The sequence below is a fragment of the Elephas maximus genome, chromosome 7 (genome assembly GCF_024166365.1).
Source record: "Elephas maximus indicus isolate mEleMax1 chromosome 7, mEleMax1 primary haplotype, whole genome shotgun sequence".
Lineage (NCBI taxonomy): Eukaryota > Metazoa > Chordata > Mammalia > Proboscidea > Elephantidae > Elephas > Elephas maximus.
In genome coordinates this window covers 89,363,474-89,379,986 of record NC_064825.1, presented here as the reverse complement: position 1 = coordinate 89,379,986, position 16,513 = coordinate 89,363,474, and the positions used below count along the sequence as shown (strand labels likewise).

General features: G+C 50.1%; 1 protein-coding gene across 3 annotated transcripts in view; it reads right to left on the bottom strand.

The window, feature by feature from the left end:
• Window positions 1-1,656: 1,656 nt before the first annotated feature.
• Window positions 1,657-16,513, bottom strand: part of NAT10 (N-acetyltransferase 10) — a 36,140-nt gene continuing 21,283 nt past the window's right edge. For all 3 annotated transcript variants that reach the window (XM_049890868.1, XM_049890869.1, XM_049890870.1), the window contains 16 exons: window positions 16,214-16,364; window positions 15,844-15,940; window positions 14,872-14,988; window positions 13,893-13,994; window positions 13,722-13,796; window positions 12,988-13,104; window positions 11,716-11,849; window positions 11,451-11,499; window positions 10,097-10,193; window positions 9,911-10,021; window positions 8,814-8,986; window positions 8,152-8,271; window positions 7,673-7,771; window positions 6,973-7,046; window positions 5,704-5,787; window positions 1,657-3,409 (listed from right to left, as the gene is read on the bottom strand). In XM_049890868.1, coding sequence (XP_049746825.1) covers window positions 3,298-3,409; window positions 5,704-5,787; window positions 6,973-7,046; window positions 7,673-7,771; window positions 8,152-8,271; window positions 8,814-8,986; window positions 9,911-10,021; window positions 10,097-10,193; window positions 11,451-11,499; window positions 11,716-11,849; window positions 12,988-13,104; window positions 13,722-13,796; window positions 13,893-13,994; window positions 14,872-14,988; window positions 15,844-15,940; window positions 16,214-16,364 — 1,712 coding nt within the window. In that variant the 3' untranslated portion in view covers window positions 1,657-3,297. The remainder of the gene's footprint in view (window positions 3,410-5,703; window positions 5,788-6,972; window positions 7,047-7,672; window positions 7,772-8,151; window positions 8,272-8,813; window positions 8,987-9,910; window positions 10,022-10,096; window positions 10,194-11,450; window positions 11,500-11,715; window positions 11,850-12,987; window positions 13,105-13,721; window positions 13,797-13,892; window positions 13,995-14,871; window positions 14,989-15,843; window positions 15,941-16,213; window positions 16,365-16,513) is intronic.

Below are 16,513 nucleotides of genomic sequence, written 5' to 3'. Positions count from 1 at the left end.
TTCTCCTGGTACTTTTGCTTTCTGCCTGCTGCCTGTTGCCCTCCCCCGCCGTCCTGCTAGCAGACACCAGGATCTTCACAGCTTTATCTCAGAGGAACCGGCAACAGCACTGCAGAAAGCCTCCAGCCTTTCCTGTGCAGGCCCCCTACCCTCTTTGCAGAATCCATGTTTAACTGATTGTTTATAGAACCAAGGGCACACACAGCTCCACCTCCCTTGTCCCCGCTGTGTGAAATCGCCTATTCAGGCCAGAGGGGACCCCAGCCCTGCCCCCTCCTCCAGCCTGCAGACCGGCTGCCGGTGTGGTAATGGCCTTGGATAATGAGTCTACATTTTTCCAAGGTGACGGTCACTTATTTCTTCCCCTCCCCCATCAGCAGCCCCCTTTGTGTCAGTCTCCTGGTCACTCAGGGTCCTCTGGGGCTGCCGGGGCCAGATGAGCAGTGGACGCACTGAAGCAAGCCAGCATTTACCCTCTCCTGGCTGGGGGGCGGGGGGAGGGAGACTATTTAGGAATCTTCTTTGTTCGGCTCCTTCACCCTCTTCCCCGTCCTGGGGACAGCATTCATACCCGGCCTGTCTGAATTCATTTCACAAGTGAGATTTCCTGAGCCAGCCGAGCCTTACAGATGTCACCGTGTCTGGGGACCAGATGGCGAGGTCTGGGGGAGGCCATCCTTCTTCAGGTTTGGAGAACACAAGCCCATCAGGACACAAAATGAAGAGACCTGTTTAGGAACACTGCAAATTAAAGGGCCAGGGCTGCACACAGTAGGTGAAATACTAGCTTCCTTTCTGTGGGTAGATGGAAAGAGTCCTAAAAGAGCCTCGTCCAAGGATACTTAGCTCTGAAATCGAGTCAGACAGCCCTGACTGTAGAGGGCAGGTTTTTTGCCGCCCACATGGGACTCTTGTTCTAGCTCAGGTTGTGGCTTTAGGACAAAGCCAGTCCTTATTCAGGTAAGGCTCAGAGCTCACGTATAACCGAGCAGCTCTCTTGGCTATACTCTAATGAGAGCGCCCCAGAAGCAAGAGAGATTTGTGGGCCATTTGCTGTATGCCAAGTACTAGCCTAAACTCTTAGGTGCCCTGGGGCACAGTCCTGGCAGTCTGCTCCCGTAAAGATTACAGCCTAGGAAACCGTTTGGGGCAGTTCTGTCACATAGGGTCACTGAGTCACAATCAACTCACCGACATACAGTGGTCAAAGCTCTTTAACAGTCTAAAAAAAAGCAAAAAACAGTGTACACCACTTAATTCCCAGTGTCCCTGTGAGGTAGGTATTATTACCACCATTCACTTTTTACAGATGTGGCATGGAGGGCAGGTGACCTTGCCCAAGGTCACACTGAGGGTCAGGGCAGATCCAGCACAAACCAGGGAGTCTCGTTTCAGAGCCCTTTACCTTCCACCCTAGAACAGAACCCCTTTGGGCCTAGACACTGAACAAAGGGCCAACCAGCTGGACCCACATCTTCATCTGTGGGACAATGTGGTTGGATTATCTTTGATACTATCCAGCTCTGACCACGTGAGATTCTGACTTTGGGTTTTGATGACATTCTCCTAAGAAAATTCTCATCTGAAAGGCAAGCTCAGGCATGCCCCACCGCACACCGCCCCCACGCCCCCGCCCCCAAAAGATCAAAGGTTATTTCCAGCTCCCTCTCAGCAAACGTCCCTGCAGATCCAGGCAATGCTCAGGCCCTGACAGTCTTGGGGACCAGGCACAGCCGTCCAAGGCAAAGCCCTCCAAGGCACAGGCAGGCAGGATCTGCTCCTCTCCTTTGAAGAAGAGTCCTGGGAGTTGTGCGTTTACTATCTTCGGTCCAGGAGCTCCTCTTCCTTCCCCATTCTTACACTAGGAACCCGGAGCGCGTATCAGGATTGGGGAAAGATGCTATAGACTGAGGATTCTTTGGCTTCAGAGAAGACCATCCATTAATCCAAGAGCAAAAAGCCAAGGCCGATTAGTAAGCAATGTCACCACATGAATCTTGAAAGATAGAGTACAAGCTGAAGACTGAGGCAGCCAGACTGACAAAGATGGTCACCCACTCACACAGCTGTGGCAGGGACAGGGCAGATGGAAACGAGCACAACTGTGCGGGCTCCCACCTTGTACTTTTCTAGCACTTACATGACCTGGATGGAACATTCCTCTAGAAACCAGCAGGACCTTCAGGATCATGATTTCAATAACATGGCATGGAATTTGGGACTGAAAACTGGATACCACCAAACAAATGTAATGAAGTATGTGTGACACCACCAGATAATTCCTGCCCCCAACAAATGGAAGGGACCAAATGACCTGGCAGGAGCTAGGGAGGAAACGAGTCACAGAAGCTAGCTGGCTCCCAGCCGCCACACCAAGCCACTCTCAGTGGCTGCCACTTTCCCACTGGGTTCGTGGTTGGTCAGCCCTAGCCACACTGCCCACCCTTGGCCTTGATGCCAACACTGTCCAAATTCTATCTGGCAGCCGAGATTCACCAGATGAAACAAGGTACAACTTCCACATCCGTGGATTTAATGAGCCCACAGGCAGTTGGTCTTCCCTGGGTGTTTATTTAAAATAGATTCTCTATCCCTCCTTCAGCCCTGCTAGCCAAAGGGGCCTTTCCCAGCATTTGTTTCCAAGCTGATGGAGTAACAGGTCTTGGGGACTCAGATGTCACAGCCTACTTCAATTAAGGCCCAGGCTCTTCTGGGACATGGGGCAGCGGGCCTGCTGGAGCCAGGAGGGGATGGACACAGCATCAGCAGATGATGTGCACTCCGGCAACAGTGGCCGCCATGGCCGCCTGGCTAGAAGAGTTGCTGCTGCTGCTCCAGGCTGCAGGGTCAGTTTGTTTGTCATCAAGTCCATGATGAGAGACCCAACAGTCCATCAGCAGCCCCCTGAGCATCACCAGAAAGCTGTGCACTTAAGGGTAGGAGGAGGGACAATGGTTGGCATGGGAATGAGCCAGAAAAGCTGGGCCTGGAGCAAAATATTAACTAATGGTGCCACTGGTAGGAGAGGAGAGACAGATCCTTGGCAGTGCTAGAGGAGTCTGCCCAACCCACTGAGTCCTAGGCAGACCACTCCCTCCGGGAGTGACATTGCCTTAAGCTGAGCTCGGCCCACTCAAGGATGTGCCCGTAAACTGAATTCATGGCCAGCTTCCTGGTTTGATGGGGGCCCTGGCTGCTCTTAACCATCAGGCCACGACCCACTCCACTCAGGGACAGTTCAGGAAGCCAGGCTATCTCCTTAGGAGTATGCCGACTGATGTTCAAGTTTTATCTCCACTATTTCTTCCGCTTCAGTTTCATATCTTTTTTGTTCTTTGTATCTCTGTTTTTCTTCAACTTTTTGATCTGTTTGGGTTCTTGTTTGGCTTCCAACTTCCTTTTCTTGTCGCTGGAGAAAAAAACAGGAGTAGAAAGAGAGAGGATGAAAAATGCAGAGATCAAAAACATCTTTCAGGCTACTTTGCTTTGTCTGAAAAGTCAGTATTTCCATCACCTACAACTTGAGGTGAAACTGAACCAGACAAATGTCATCTGCACGCCTATTAAGTGCCAAGCATTGTGCTGGGTCCAGTTCCTGCCCTCACCCAGCTCTCAGTCTGGAGGAACAAATCTCTATCTTACACCTGAAATCTGAGTTCTCTCCAAAGTACTGTGCATTCCCCTCACCCAAGACCTCAAGAAAAACCTGAAGCATCACAGAGAAGAGTCCTTCCCACCACCCTGACCACTCAGGGCTGCCCTAGAAACCAGACATATTATTCCAATGATCCTGAAGACAGCGCCTTCTACAAAGCATGAGACGCCAAGGAAAACCTGGCAATGCTTTCTGTTGTACTGCTGTTTTTATTATTTTTCCTAAATGAACAGAAGAAACACAAAGGAAGAGCAACTCAGGTTACACATTTCAGGTGGCCATTGGATTCCAACACTAGGAGTCTCTCAGCAGGTGGCCACATTCCTTTCCCCCTTAGAGGTTAAAGATTCTCTCCAATGGCCTTTTGCTCTGGGAACAAATACCTCCCTGTGAGAGGGTGAAGAGTTCAGTCCAGAGGCGATTAACAAATCCCATGAATAAAATAACCTCTCAGAAAAAACAAGGACTCAAAGAATAAGGACAGATATTAGTGCTTTTGCCTCAAAAACCGCAAACTTTCACATCTACTCAGAGCCTTCAGGTATAGGAACTACCACACGTGCTGGTTTCCATTCAGGAGGCTCCTCACTGGCAGCAACAGTCAAAGGAATAGCTGGGAAGACCAAGCTCTGGAAAGAGTACGGAACTGGGCCATCTCAACACCAGTCAAAGCCACCATGTTCCAGATTGTAGCCACCACGGGCCCTGTGCTGCATTAACCAGTCTACAGACCACAAATCAGAACACACTGACGATGGCCCTTTGCGTCACTTCAGAGAGCATCTATGACACGAGGCAAGCACCGAGGCTGGAACTTTCAAGATCCTGCAGTGGCTCATGGAGTGTCCAGAAGAGAATATCTGTGTGGTTCCTACAGTCACAAAATTTCTTCTTTCCAATAAGCTCTTCAGGAGACCCTGTTGGTAACTAGGACAATGCCAAGAACTCACCCTGCCCACCAACCCCTAAGCCAGCTATGGAAGCCTCAGCTCCAGGGGCTCAAGAGCCTCTTTCCAGGGAAAGCGTCAATGAACCATTCTGATCCACAAATTTACCTCTCTGCAAATAACAAGCTTAAGTGAAAGTTTTCAGAGAGGGCGGCCCCCAAGACCTTTTCAGAAGGTTTGGAAGGTCAGAACTATTTTCATAATCCGAAGACATTATTACCTTTAAAACTTTCATTCTCTCACAAATGTGCAGAGTCCCCGAGGCTATGAGATGAGTGATGGCACAACCAACCGAATGTAGAGGCAGACATGCAAATCCAACAGCCTTTGATGCAGCCAGGCAGTAAAGGGATTTGCAAGTATGTAGCTGAAACAGTGCCACTCTTCTCATTAAAATTTTTATGAACAACAAAGAGCCATGAGTCTATATAATGGTTAATTCTGCATATTTTTTAAGTTTCTCAATTTTTAATTTCTAATATGGAAAACAGAAATAGATATAACCCACATAAACAAAAGCTTGTTGGAGTCCTCAATAATTTTTAAGAGTATAAAGAAACTCCAAGAGCAGAAACGTCGAGAGCTGCTGGCTAAGAAGGATAGTGTAAAACAATGGCTTTGAGTTGGACAAGCCTTGGTTCCGATCCTGGCTCCACCTCCTACTGGCTGTCTGATCCTCAGACAAGTCATTTAACTGCTTAGAGCCTTGGTTCCTTCATCTTCAAAGTGATGGTAACTAATGGCCACCTCCTGGTGCTGTTCTGAGGATGGGACGGGACAGCACACGGAAGGCACACAGGGACGTGCTCAGTAGATGGTGGCTCGCAGACAATTCTCTCAAACCCGCACTGACAGACCCAAGGCCCCACATGTCTGGTCAGTGTGTGAAAGGCAGAGGCCCAGGCCTAAGTGATGGTCCTGCCTGACCTGTGGGAGACATGCTGCAAAAGCAGAGAGCTGGGGACCCTAAAAGGAAGAGACCGTGACTTTTGTTTCAAAGCTTCTGCTCCACCGTCCTACTTCCTAGTAACATTGCCTCAGAGAAGCAGAGAAGCTGGAAGGCCTCTCCTGTCAGATGTACAGCAGACTTGAGGCCCTCACCTCTTCAGGCTGACAATGGAGGCATTCTGCCCAGCTTTGTTCAAAACTTCATTCCACTCTTCGTCATCCCCACGGATTATGTATCTAAAAAAAGAAGGGAAATATCAAAGCCTGTGTGAAAGAAGAGGGAAGTGTCTAAAAGAAACAAAACATAACAACATTCTTATCAGACACTTCCTGCCATGAAGGCCTGCCTGGGCGAACCATGTCAGCGTTTGAAGAGCAGAAGGAACACAGGCTGGTGGAATGGTTGAGAGATATGTGTCTTAGCTCTAGGTCACAGGACAGAAACTTCACAGGAGCGAGGATGGTCACCAGGACAGCCAGCAGGAAGTGAGAGGGCAGTTGTGTACAGAGGCATTAACGCCCACCAAAGCAGCCTTCAGCCACCACCCCCCACCCCCCACCAATCTCCTTGCTCACGCCTACCTCCAGGCCTTTGCCCACATGCCCCCTGAATCATGCCCCTACCCTGCCTCTTTCTGATCTAGCAACTCCGGTAAGTCAAGATTTTAAAACTGCAAAGCTGAGGGCAGACACTGGAGCTCACTGCCCCAACCAAGGACCTCCTCGGACACCTCCGCCTCACTTGTCCAACAACAGTCATCACTAACGACCTACTGAAAGAGGCTCAGAGGCCACTCATTCTGGAGCTATTACTCACATCAATCCATGGGGGTCGGGGGACAAAGACAGTTCAGAGCCAGGGTTTTTTCTTCTTCAAAAAAATTCACACACAAAAGCCAAATATAGAAAAACCAAAACCAAACCCATTGCCACCCAGTCTATCTGTGACCATTAAAAGTGGGTGCCCGTTCACTCAGCACCCCCTTTCCCAAGGGACCCCTGAGGCATGAGTGTGGAACCCTAACGATCTTGGGAACACAATGTGAAAATCCAAGTGGCAGAGTTGATTATTCCAATTCTAGGAAAACCAAGTCCTCCAAAATCATGCAAACAGTGAACTAGGAAGTTTTTAGCTGTTAAAAACCAAAAAACCAAACCCAGTGCAGTCGAGTCAATTCCGACTCATAGCAACCCTATGGGACAGAGTAGAACTGGCCTGTAGAGTTTCTAAGGAGCATCTGGCGGATTCGAACTGCCAACCTTTTGGTTAGCAGCCATAGCACTTAAACCACTATGCCACCAGGGTTTCGTGCTTCTAAAACCAATCCCATGAAACACAGCTTCCAGGAAACCCAGGATGTGGATAAGAAGACAGCTGCAGACAGATCTGAAGCCAAGGCCGAGCACCGGAAGGGGCCTTACTCAGAGAGGTCCATGTTCTTCAGCTTTCCCACTTCTTTCTTATGTTTCTCCTGGAACTCCTTTGCTGCTTCATCCTATGGTCAAGGACCCCATTGACAGAGTAAGTCAAACAGTGAACCAAAACACAGAAAAAAGTGTGGAGGGGAGTGGGCACAGAGTTTAACAATGACAATAAAACATTCCCTTCTCTTCAGTTTACCCTCAAAACCACTGTAAACCAGACCAGTTGCCATGGAGTTGATTCTGACCCGTGGTGGCCCCGTGTGTCAGAGCAGAACTGTGCCCCACAGGGTTTCCAATGGCTGTGAACCCTGGAAGCAGATCACCAGGACTTTCTCCCACGGCGCCTCTGGATGGATTCAAACCACCAACATCTCAGTTAGTAGCTGGGGGTTTAACCATGTGTGCCACCCAGGAACTCCATCAAAATCATTATAGGCAGCTCTTATTGTTTTAAAGTATAGAAGCATGTAAAAAATGCACCTGGAAAAGTCTAAAGGACGAAGAGAATGCTGACAGCACTGCACTCCCACACAGGGCAGGGGGACAGAGAACCCGCAGTGACGTCCCCGGAGCATGATGCCCACTCAGACCTCTGAACACCACTCAGCTCCGTCCGTGCAGAGGACAGGCTGCATCCACAAGCCAAAACTGACTGAGGGGCCCGCTGGGATTCTCAAGGCCTACGGCAGGATCGTACCAGGTCATCAGTCAGTGTCTTCATTGTCGGCTCCATGACCACATCCTTCACGGCCACCATCTGCTCCTCAATGGCCTTTTCTTGCACTTCACTAAAGAGCTACAAAAGACAGGGCCAGGAAGCAGAAGATGAAGGAGAAGCAGGGGCCCAGTCACTCCTTGCCGGGTCATTTAGTGTCTTAAAGGGAAGTGTGCATTCTAAATACACAAAGCACCGCTCTACATCATCTATGAGGGCACGCATTCATAGTAAAAGAATAAATGCACGGACTGGACACACATCAAATTCCTAACGGTGGGGGCCTCTGGGAGAACACAGAACATTACGGATACAGGTGAAGTCCCCTATTCTGGGGGGACGTGACTGTGTGTGAAGATCTGAAGCAAGTATGGCAACTGCTAACATCTGTTCATCTCAGGGGCCGGAGTTTATTATATTATTTAAAGCAGACCAAGATCCTGCCCTCAGGCAGGAGTTACCTTCACGACTTTGCGTATGATCCGGTTGAAAAGTCCCATCAGCTGGCCCGACGGCAGGTCAATCTCCTTCTCCAGCTGGTCCACAGACTTATGCTGCAGGCCAACCCCCAACAGAAGGGCCTGGAGGGTGAGAACCTGCTGCAGCGGCCGCCAGGACAGGCTTCCCCCATCAAGGGGTACTCAGAACCAGTTATTCTCTTTTGACCACAGCTATCTGGTACAAAACAAACTGGCACTGCCTATTTTGGAATCTTCTCTTTTATCCTGTTACTGAAAATACCAAGAAAGGTTCCCACTTACTGAGACCCACGAACTAACTTCTTTTATCCTCACAAATACCTGCTTCGCAACGACATTAAGAGTTCAGCGTGTTTCTGACCCTCTACTAAAGGATCGGAATAAGTATCAAGGCAACGTGGTGGGGTGGAAAGGATATGGACTCAAACTGCAGCTCTCCCACTCACTCACGTGTGGCTGGGGCACATTACTCGACTTCAGACCCCAGGTTTCCTTATCTGTAAAACAGGCAGACCACTACCCACCTAAAACTGTTAGAAATTAAACACACAGCACAAAATTGTGAAAAAGCACCTAATCCAACGAACACCAGCTCCACAAACACCAGCTTCTCTATTCCTCCACATAAGCACCAGATAACCTACCGACTGGGCAGCAGACAGGGACAGGTCCCCCAGCTGGTTCAGGAAGTACATCCGTGAGATGGCTGGGATCATGTCCATGATGAGATGGTAGTCCACCATGTTCCGAGAATACATCTCCAGCCTCTTCAGGTCATAGGGGAGGAAAAGCGCCTCCAGCTCCTCCCGCCTCAGGGCTAGACACACAACACTGGTTAGCCTGACACCCCAGGGCCTGACGGGATGCATGACATTGCGCACATAACAGCCCCCCAGACGGTACCTTAAAAACTGCCCCTACACAGGGCGTTCATCCAAAGGAGGGCAGCACGGCAGCCGTCAGGCCTGCCCGGCGATCTAACAACCCCGCCCCGCAGCACACCACCCCATCCCTGCCAAAGGGGGAGGCAGCTCTGGGCACACAGGGAGAGGGACAGCTGGCATGTGACCCTTCCTCAGAGCTCTCGCACCAACACATCAGACAAAGGAAAGGATGCCCATGCTCCAGGGTCAGAGGAACACCACGGTACTTTTCCCCACTGGGCCACTTCTCCTCAGGACCCAGCTTCACGGAGACCGTGTGTGCTCTACAGAGCTCCAGAATCACAGATTTTCCCACCAAAATATAACTGCAAAAATACATGCACGCACACAGACAGCAACACAAAGAAACCCACGTTGTAAATACTAATAATCCCTAACACGTTTGTTTGTACTTAAATATTCAAACACAGTGTACACGCCCAGGCCACTTCGTGTGGCCACAGACAGCTGGCATCTCCTTACTACAGTTTCACAGATGAGAAACCGAGCCTCAGAGATTCAGTGAGTCACCCAAGATCACAGGGTTTAAATGGGTTCCAAAATGAACCACCTTTTTGAACTTATTTAACATCTCTGAACTCAAATCACATCCCCCAAGGCTTGTCATGAAGAAGGGACACGGGTGACAGCGCATCTCGGGCCAGGTCTGAGCCACCGCAGGGGGCTGATGAGCAGGACGTGGTCAGTGAAGGGGCAGGACCAGAACCAGGTCCAGCACTCTGCCTAGAACACCAGGCCTGCCTTTCGTAGAACCAAGCCACCACCAAGGCCTCCACCACAATGCCTAGCCAGCTCACCTGGCTGGGCCGGTTTCCCAATATTCCTGTTCTGAATGATGTTCAGAGCCAGCGCAGGAGAGAAGGTGCTGAACTGGTAGGAAAGCAAGGACAGGAAGCGCCTTCGGAAATCTGTCAGTAGAACCACGCAGAGTTAGAGGTCTGGTGACCGCACCCATCACCACGCATCCCCCACTCCTCGGTCACCTTTCCAAAAGGCCGAGAGCCAGGCTCCCTGGTCAGTCTCGTCCTCTTCGGTCAGTGTCTTCAGCATGATGCAGGAGTGTTCTCCGGTCAGGTCATTCTGGGAAACACACATTCCTAACTGGCACCAAAAAGCCCCTTCTGTGAAAGCTCCCTCACTGGGAAAGGGCAAGCGTGCCGAGAAGGTAGGCTCAGGTTCCACAGCCTCTCAGCTGGAGACACGCCCTTCACAGGACAGCCCTCATCTTCACACTCCCACTGACTCACTTCAGACACCCTGCAGCTTCCTTAAAGGTGCTACAGAAACGCCATGTAGCTACTCTCATCTTCAGGGCGGGACTTTTGCCCTGGACCCAATGAAGGAGCCAACACGGATCCCAACTCTGGCCACTTAGCTCCATCTTCTCCTATCCCAGCCCAAACCACCATATCTTCTCTCACCCATTGTCCCACTGGTCTCCTTGCCACCACTCTTATGCCACGACACCCATGTCTACCCAGGAGCCACAGGGTCTCTCCTGTGTCCCCACCTACACCCCTCTGCCCCTTCCATGAACCACCCCTCTCCCTCCGAAGGACTCCCCCCACTGGCCTTTTGTTCCCTTCAGTTCACCAAGTTCATTTCCACCTCAGGTCCTTACATGTGCTGCCCCCTCTGCCTGGAAATGCTCTTTTCCTCAAGACTGTCACATGGCGGGTTCATTCTGATCATCCAAGTCGTGGTTTGAAGGGTCACCCCCTCAGAAGCTCAATCATCTTGTAATTTTCGTGTTTTTTCTTCATGGCACATATCACTATCCATTCGTTCACCTCTGTCGTGTACTTCCGCCCGTGAGGAAATAAGCTCACGGTTTACCTTGCTCACTGCCTGATTCACTGCAGGTGCTAAATATTTTTTTAATGAACTGCAAGTCACATGACTCTTACGTTCCTTCAATAATCCTCTGTGGATCTCTGTCATCCACATATTTATATCCCTTCTTCAGATACTAACCAGTCCGCACAACTGACCTCCTTGCCTAAATCCACCTTTTTACAAATTCAAGAGAAGCCTCCAGGCCCCAAGATTCCAGAATCTCATGAACAAATGAGTGCATGTGCTCCTTGCCACTCTGTAAGGAAGCACCAAGCCCGGCACACACCAAGCACGCGTTACCCAGTTGTGGAACAGATGTGTGGTCAGGTGGTCTTTCATTGAGGATGGGTATTTGGGTGTCCATCAGAATAACCCTCTTCAGAGGCACAGGAGCCATTCCTGCTTGGAGCAGCGCAGGAGAGAGGCGCCAGTGCTCCATGTAAGGGCAGACCTATCAGCAACCGTAATTGCAAACCCTCCTCTGCCAGACGCCTCACTCACCGGGGTCTGCCTCAGATACACAGGAACAAATCCAGCTCGTTTCCAGAACCTGCGAAGATGCAAACAGAGTAGGTCACTGTATGTGCCTTTGGGAGGGGCTGGCAGGTAAAGATGACAAGGCCCAGGAGGAACAGGCAGTCAACAGAGAGCTGACAGACACACCAGCTAGAAAGGGAGCCCCAGACACAGGTCACAGAACTCTTCTTTTTCACGACACCAGTGCCAAGGGGTGGAGCCAGGGGGAGAAGGGCTAGCAGGCACTTACTTGAGGAGCCTGGGGGTCAGGCCATAGGAAACACCCAGGTAGTCCAGGCGCTCGGCAGGCCTCTCATTCAGCTTGAGGAGTAAGGGAGGCAGGTCCTTCCGCGGAGTGATGACCTCTTCCAACAAGCTGACGGCCTGGGAGATGCCAAGGAGAGAACACAGTTCACTCAGCAGGGGGTGAGGATGGTTAGGGACAATCTCAAGCACCCGTGCCACACCAGGCTCTGAACTAAACACAGCAAAAATCCAGCAGTTCCTTGGTTTGTACCCGTGTTTTTAACAATGTGAGTCAAGGTCCCTGGGCGGTACAAAAACCAAAAGGTTGGCAGTTCAAACCCATTCAGTGGCTCTGTGAAGAAAGAGGCCCTGATGATCTCCTTCAGTAAAGATTACAGCCGAGAAAACCCTATAGGACAGTTCTACTGTGTAACACAAGGGTCTCCTGAGTCACAAATCGGCAACAAAAATGTGAGTCAAGTGGCCACTGCCAATAATACCAAACACCTAAACACTCATGAAATGACGCTGCTCTGGCTGTGGAACGCAGGAAAATGGCTACACAGCCGAGAAAAGCTTCATAGATTCCCAAAGAGGCAGAGGTAGGGTTCTGAGGATGGAATCTGAAGATCCAGCATTAAGTCCGGTTTCTGTCCCCCGACAGCTCCGTGACCTTGGGAAGTGGCAAAGCTCTGAGCCTGAACTTAAATATAAGCCCCCTCCTCTCTCCCAAACAGGCACATTGTGAGAATCAAACGAAAGAATGCATGTGAAAAGCTGCCCCACTGTCACAGCTACCAGAGCTCTCCATTCCTATACCATCATCCTGTCTACCCGCCCAAGGAAAACAACCCCTTACTAATGACAGAACTGCCTCAGTCTGGGCCTCTGACTAAAAAGGGGAGTGACTGTGGCAGTGGCTTTCAGAGTCAGGTGAGCATCAGAATCGCTCGGGGGCTTGTTAACACAGACTGCTGGGCGCCACCCTACAGTTCCTGATTCAACAGGTTTGGAAAGAAGTTCAAGAACTTGCATCTTCAACATGTTTCCAGGGGACGCTGGGGATGCTGATCTGGGGCCACACTTTGAGAGCCACTGGTCTAGGGATCTCAGCTTAAGGGCTAGGCTGGAAAAAGGACAGCTTCCCCCGAATGGGAGGAAACCTGCTACTGCTCAGAGGGTCCAGGCCACAGGACAGTTCTTTCTGATGCTCCTCAAGACAGAGAATGAGCCTCCCAAGAGCCAGGAAACACGAGTTTTGCCAAAAGACACTTACCTCGCTACTTATGGTGCGAATTTCTTGTGACGTCTCAATGACTTTCTCCTCAAGACAAGGGAATTTGCCTTCATAGTACATCTGCAGCAGCTGCAGGGCTCGACTGCCATAACCCATCTATGAGCAAACGTGGAGGGAAGCAAGCAAAGGCAGAGAGATGCTCTGAGTCTGCCTCAGCCATTTCTGCTCCCCTAGATTACTTCTAGAAAGCCTTCACTCCATGTCAAACTGCACTTGGCAAAGAGAACTGATGAAATCTCTCAATGATGTCAAAGCAGAGACCTCAAAATGGAAAGTAGTGTGACCCCAGCTCTTACACTTGTCCAGCCCAGCAAGAAGAGCCTATTTGGCACTCGAGGGCAAGGATGGCTGGTTGAGCTTTCTGGTTCATCTATCAGCAAGCCCCAAAGAGGAACAGTTTCTGTGCCTCTGTCAGGAACTCAGGTTTGTACACCTGACTCCTCAGTGGGGATTTCCAAGACATAGAGAGTAACTATGGAAGGTAGGTCTGGCTCACAAGTCCCCTGTTCTCACAAAGGAAAAGTGTCTGCACCATCATCCTCTCCACCCACCCACCCACCCCGGCCGAATTCTCCATGGCAGAGAAGTGCCTGCTTGCTCCTCAACAGGCTTCCTGGTCAGACAACAGAGTGTGGCTGCCCCCAAGAGCTGACAGCATGATAGCGGAAGCTAATGATGGCATGCCCAGTTCAAGAGGCATGAGGACACGTTACCCCTTGATAATCTGGGTGAACGGCGATGCGAACAACCCTTCCACCAGAAAGACCACCGAAGTCTGGGTCTTGGAACTGTGTGGGAGACATAAGCCAGTAACTTAGCATCACAAAGCATCCTCTGACACCGCCAGCTTCACTGACTCAGGCAGGCCTGGGAAAGGGCGTCACCTGTTCTGACACCGTCCACGGGATCAGGTCCCCCGAAGCCTTCTTGCCTCGAGACAAACTGCTCAGGATGGACTGGCGTGAGATCTCCCCTTCGAGGCACACCTGCGGGGGAAGCAGGGCAGTGCAGACCCCAAGGTGGCTCCAGAGCAGATTTCGTCCCCGTTTTGGTTTTTCTCTGACTAGGTGGCTGTTTCCACCAGCCTTCAGGCTTAACCCTGTAAATGACCCATCCATTCCAACAGAGGTCCCCTTACTAGGTCTTGTGGGGATCCTGACCACTGGTTACTAACAAGGCAGAACACTGCCGTCCTCCTGGCCCAAAGCGTGAAAGCCTACATTGTGCCTCTGTGCCCAAGTGGGATGCCCGGAGGCTCACGCAGCTCTGCAGAGTGGAGGTTCATAGTAACTTACACGTCCAATGGGGGAGAGGTCAAACAATTTACAGTACTGCATATATATCAAACACCGTGCAGCCTTTCAAAATTACGTAGATAATATTTTATAAACTTTTTTAAAAAAAAGGAAGATTATAAAACACTATGCACCCATATTTGTTAAAATATATATATATAGAAAAGCATAAATACATGTATGACTATACTTAAAAGTAGGATTCTAGGTGTTAAAAAATTGTTTTTTCTCAACTTTACCTTCTAATTTTACAATAATCACGTATTGCTTTTTTAACAAAGGGATGAAAACAAACCAATACAAAAGTTCTGTTTGTGCGAAGAGCTGTTAAGTCAAAATTAAGAGTGGCCAGTTCTGATTTTAACCATCAATGAACAGTGGGGCTTTGGGTTTCTGTTGGTGGTGGTTTCCTTCAGCATACCCTAATCACCTGCCTAGATAATCCCAGCCACATGGCTTCAAGCCAGGTATTGACAGCTGCCCATCCCACCCTGAAGTTACTGTCATTAATCCTTTATGCATAAGTGGGTCCCAAAATCAATGCCACAAGGAGGCCCTGCTTCTGTACCTGGATGACGGCCAGCACCTCTGGCAGGGCATTCTGGGTGGGGGGCACAGGAGGCAGAAGGCAGAAGAGGTGGTGGGCAGGTGCATCTGAGAGCATCTGGAGGTCATTGGGAGAGTTCTGTGGGGCACAAACGCCGGTCAGTGAGAACCTTCTCTTGTCCTTTGGATGATGCAAGAGGCTGGATTGAGACTCATCTGACACCTGGAGGACCGCCTTCCCCGAAACCAACTGATGAGCTGGAGCCCAGCAAAGCGCCTTTCTACTACCTTGGCAAGCCTGGGATTCTTCATACTTGCTTAAGCGGGACTTAGCCTCAAATGCTACTGTCATCTCACCACGGGGCTGAGGCTGCAGTGGTAGAAGAGAGCATCTTACTTAGCACTGCTCATTTCACAGCCGGGAATGGAACTTTGTCCAGATAAGAGGCTGCTATTTCAGGAAAAGCTGTCACCACTTCTAACACCAACTCCTTAGCCTCCCGCTAAAGGCTGTTCATAAAAATGCTACTTGAACACTCAAAAAGTACCCTTTCCAACATGCCCTTTAGTTTTCCAGAGTTTTAGATACTCTAAACCATCAAACTCGTTGTTCTTTAAAAAAGACTTAGAGGCCCAAAGCTGGTCTCGGGCCACGCAGCATCATGGGGTTGTGACTGATGTAGCTCAGTCTAATGGTTTAGTGGACAGGCAAGAAATGCAAGGATGCCAGGAGGGGACAAAACTTCACAGTCTGTACAGCTAACACACACAGAACCACATGCAGGAGTTCCCTGCTCTGTACGCAAAGCTGGAAGCCCCAGACAAGCCGAAACAACAGGAAACGCAACCCCTCCAGCCAGGTCACAGCCCTCGCTGTAATTACAATCTTCAAGTCCCAACCAGCAGGTAACGCAAGATGTGAAAGCAAGTAAAAGGGGACTGCCACGTGCGGGAGCTCACAGCTGAAATTCACCCAAGGGTGAGCTGCAGTTACCTTGTAGTGAGAAGCCACGTACAGGGCCATAAGCCGTTGGAGGAAGACTTCGGAGGCCTTGTGGTAGCAAAAGAGGGTATCTCTATTAACAAAGTAGCTGGGTCTAGAGTTAAGCAATCAAAACAAACCAGAGAAATTCCGAAACAGGACATAGCATTTCCAGTGGTCACCAGGATGTGTGGGCTTCCCTCAGCTTTGGAGGAGCACAGTGTCCTAAGCAGAAAAATGACACTGGGGCAGGAAGAAATGGGAAACTGAAAAGGTTTGACTCTCCCCTTTGTCTTATGGGACAAAGGGCAAACCCCTTTTGTTTAATGCTTTCATCGCTCCTCTCCCTTCCGCAGGGCAAGTCAGACTCAGAGGAGGATACAGTTCACAGGCTTCAGGCAAGGGGCAGCCTGAGATGATCCGAGTAATGTTGAGACAGTCCAGGCACAACACGTCATTGAGCCACTTCTCCACCGCATCCCCAGGGGCATATCGGATTGACTCCTGGAGGGAAACCTCATGCAGCATTCGCACTGTTCCACACACACACACACACACACACACACACACACACACACACAGAGGGGAAACAATTATTAAGTATGTATTGTCTAAACTATTCCAGTTTATCTCTGTCACATGGCACCCAGATAAATACAGCTCCAAAGTATAAACAGGGCAG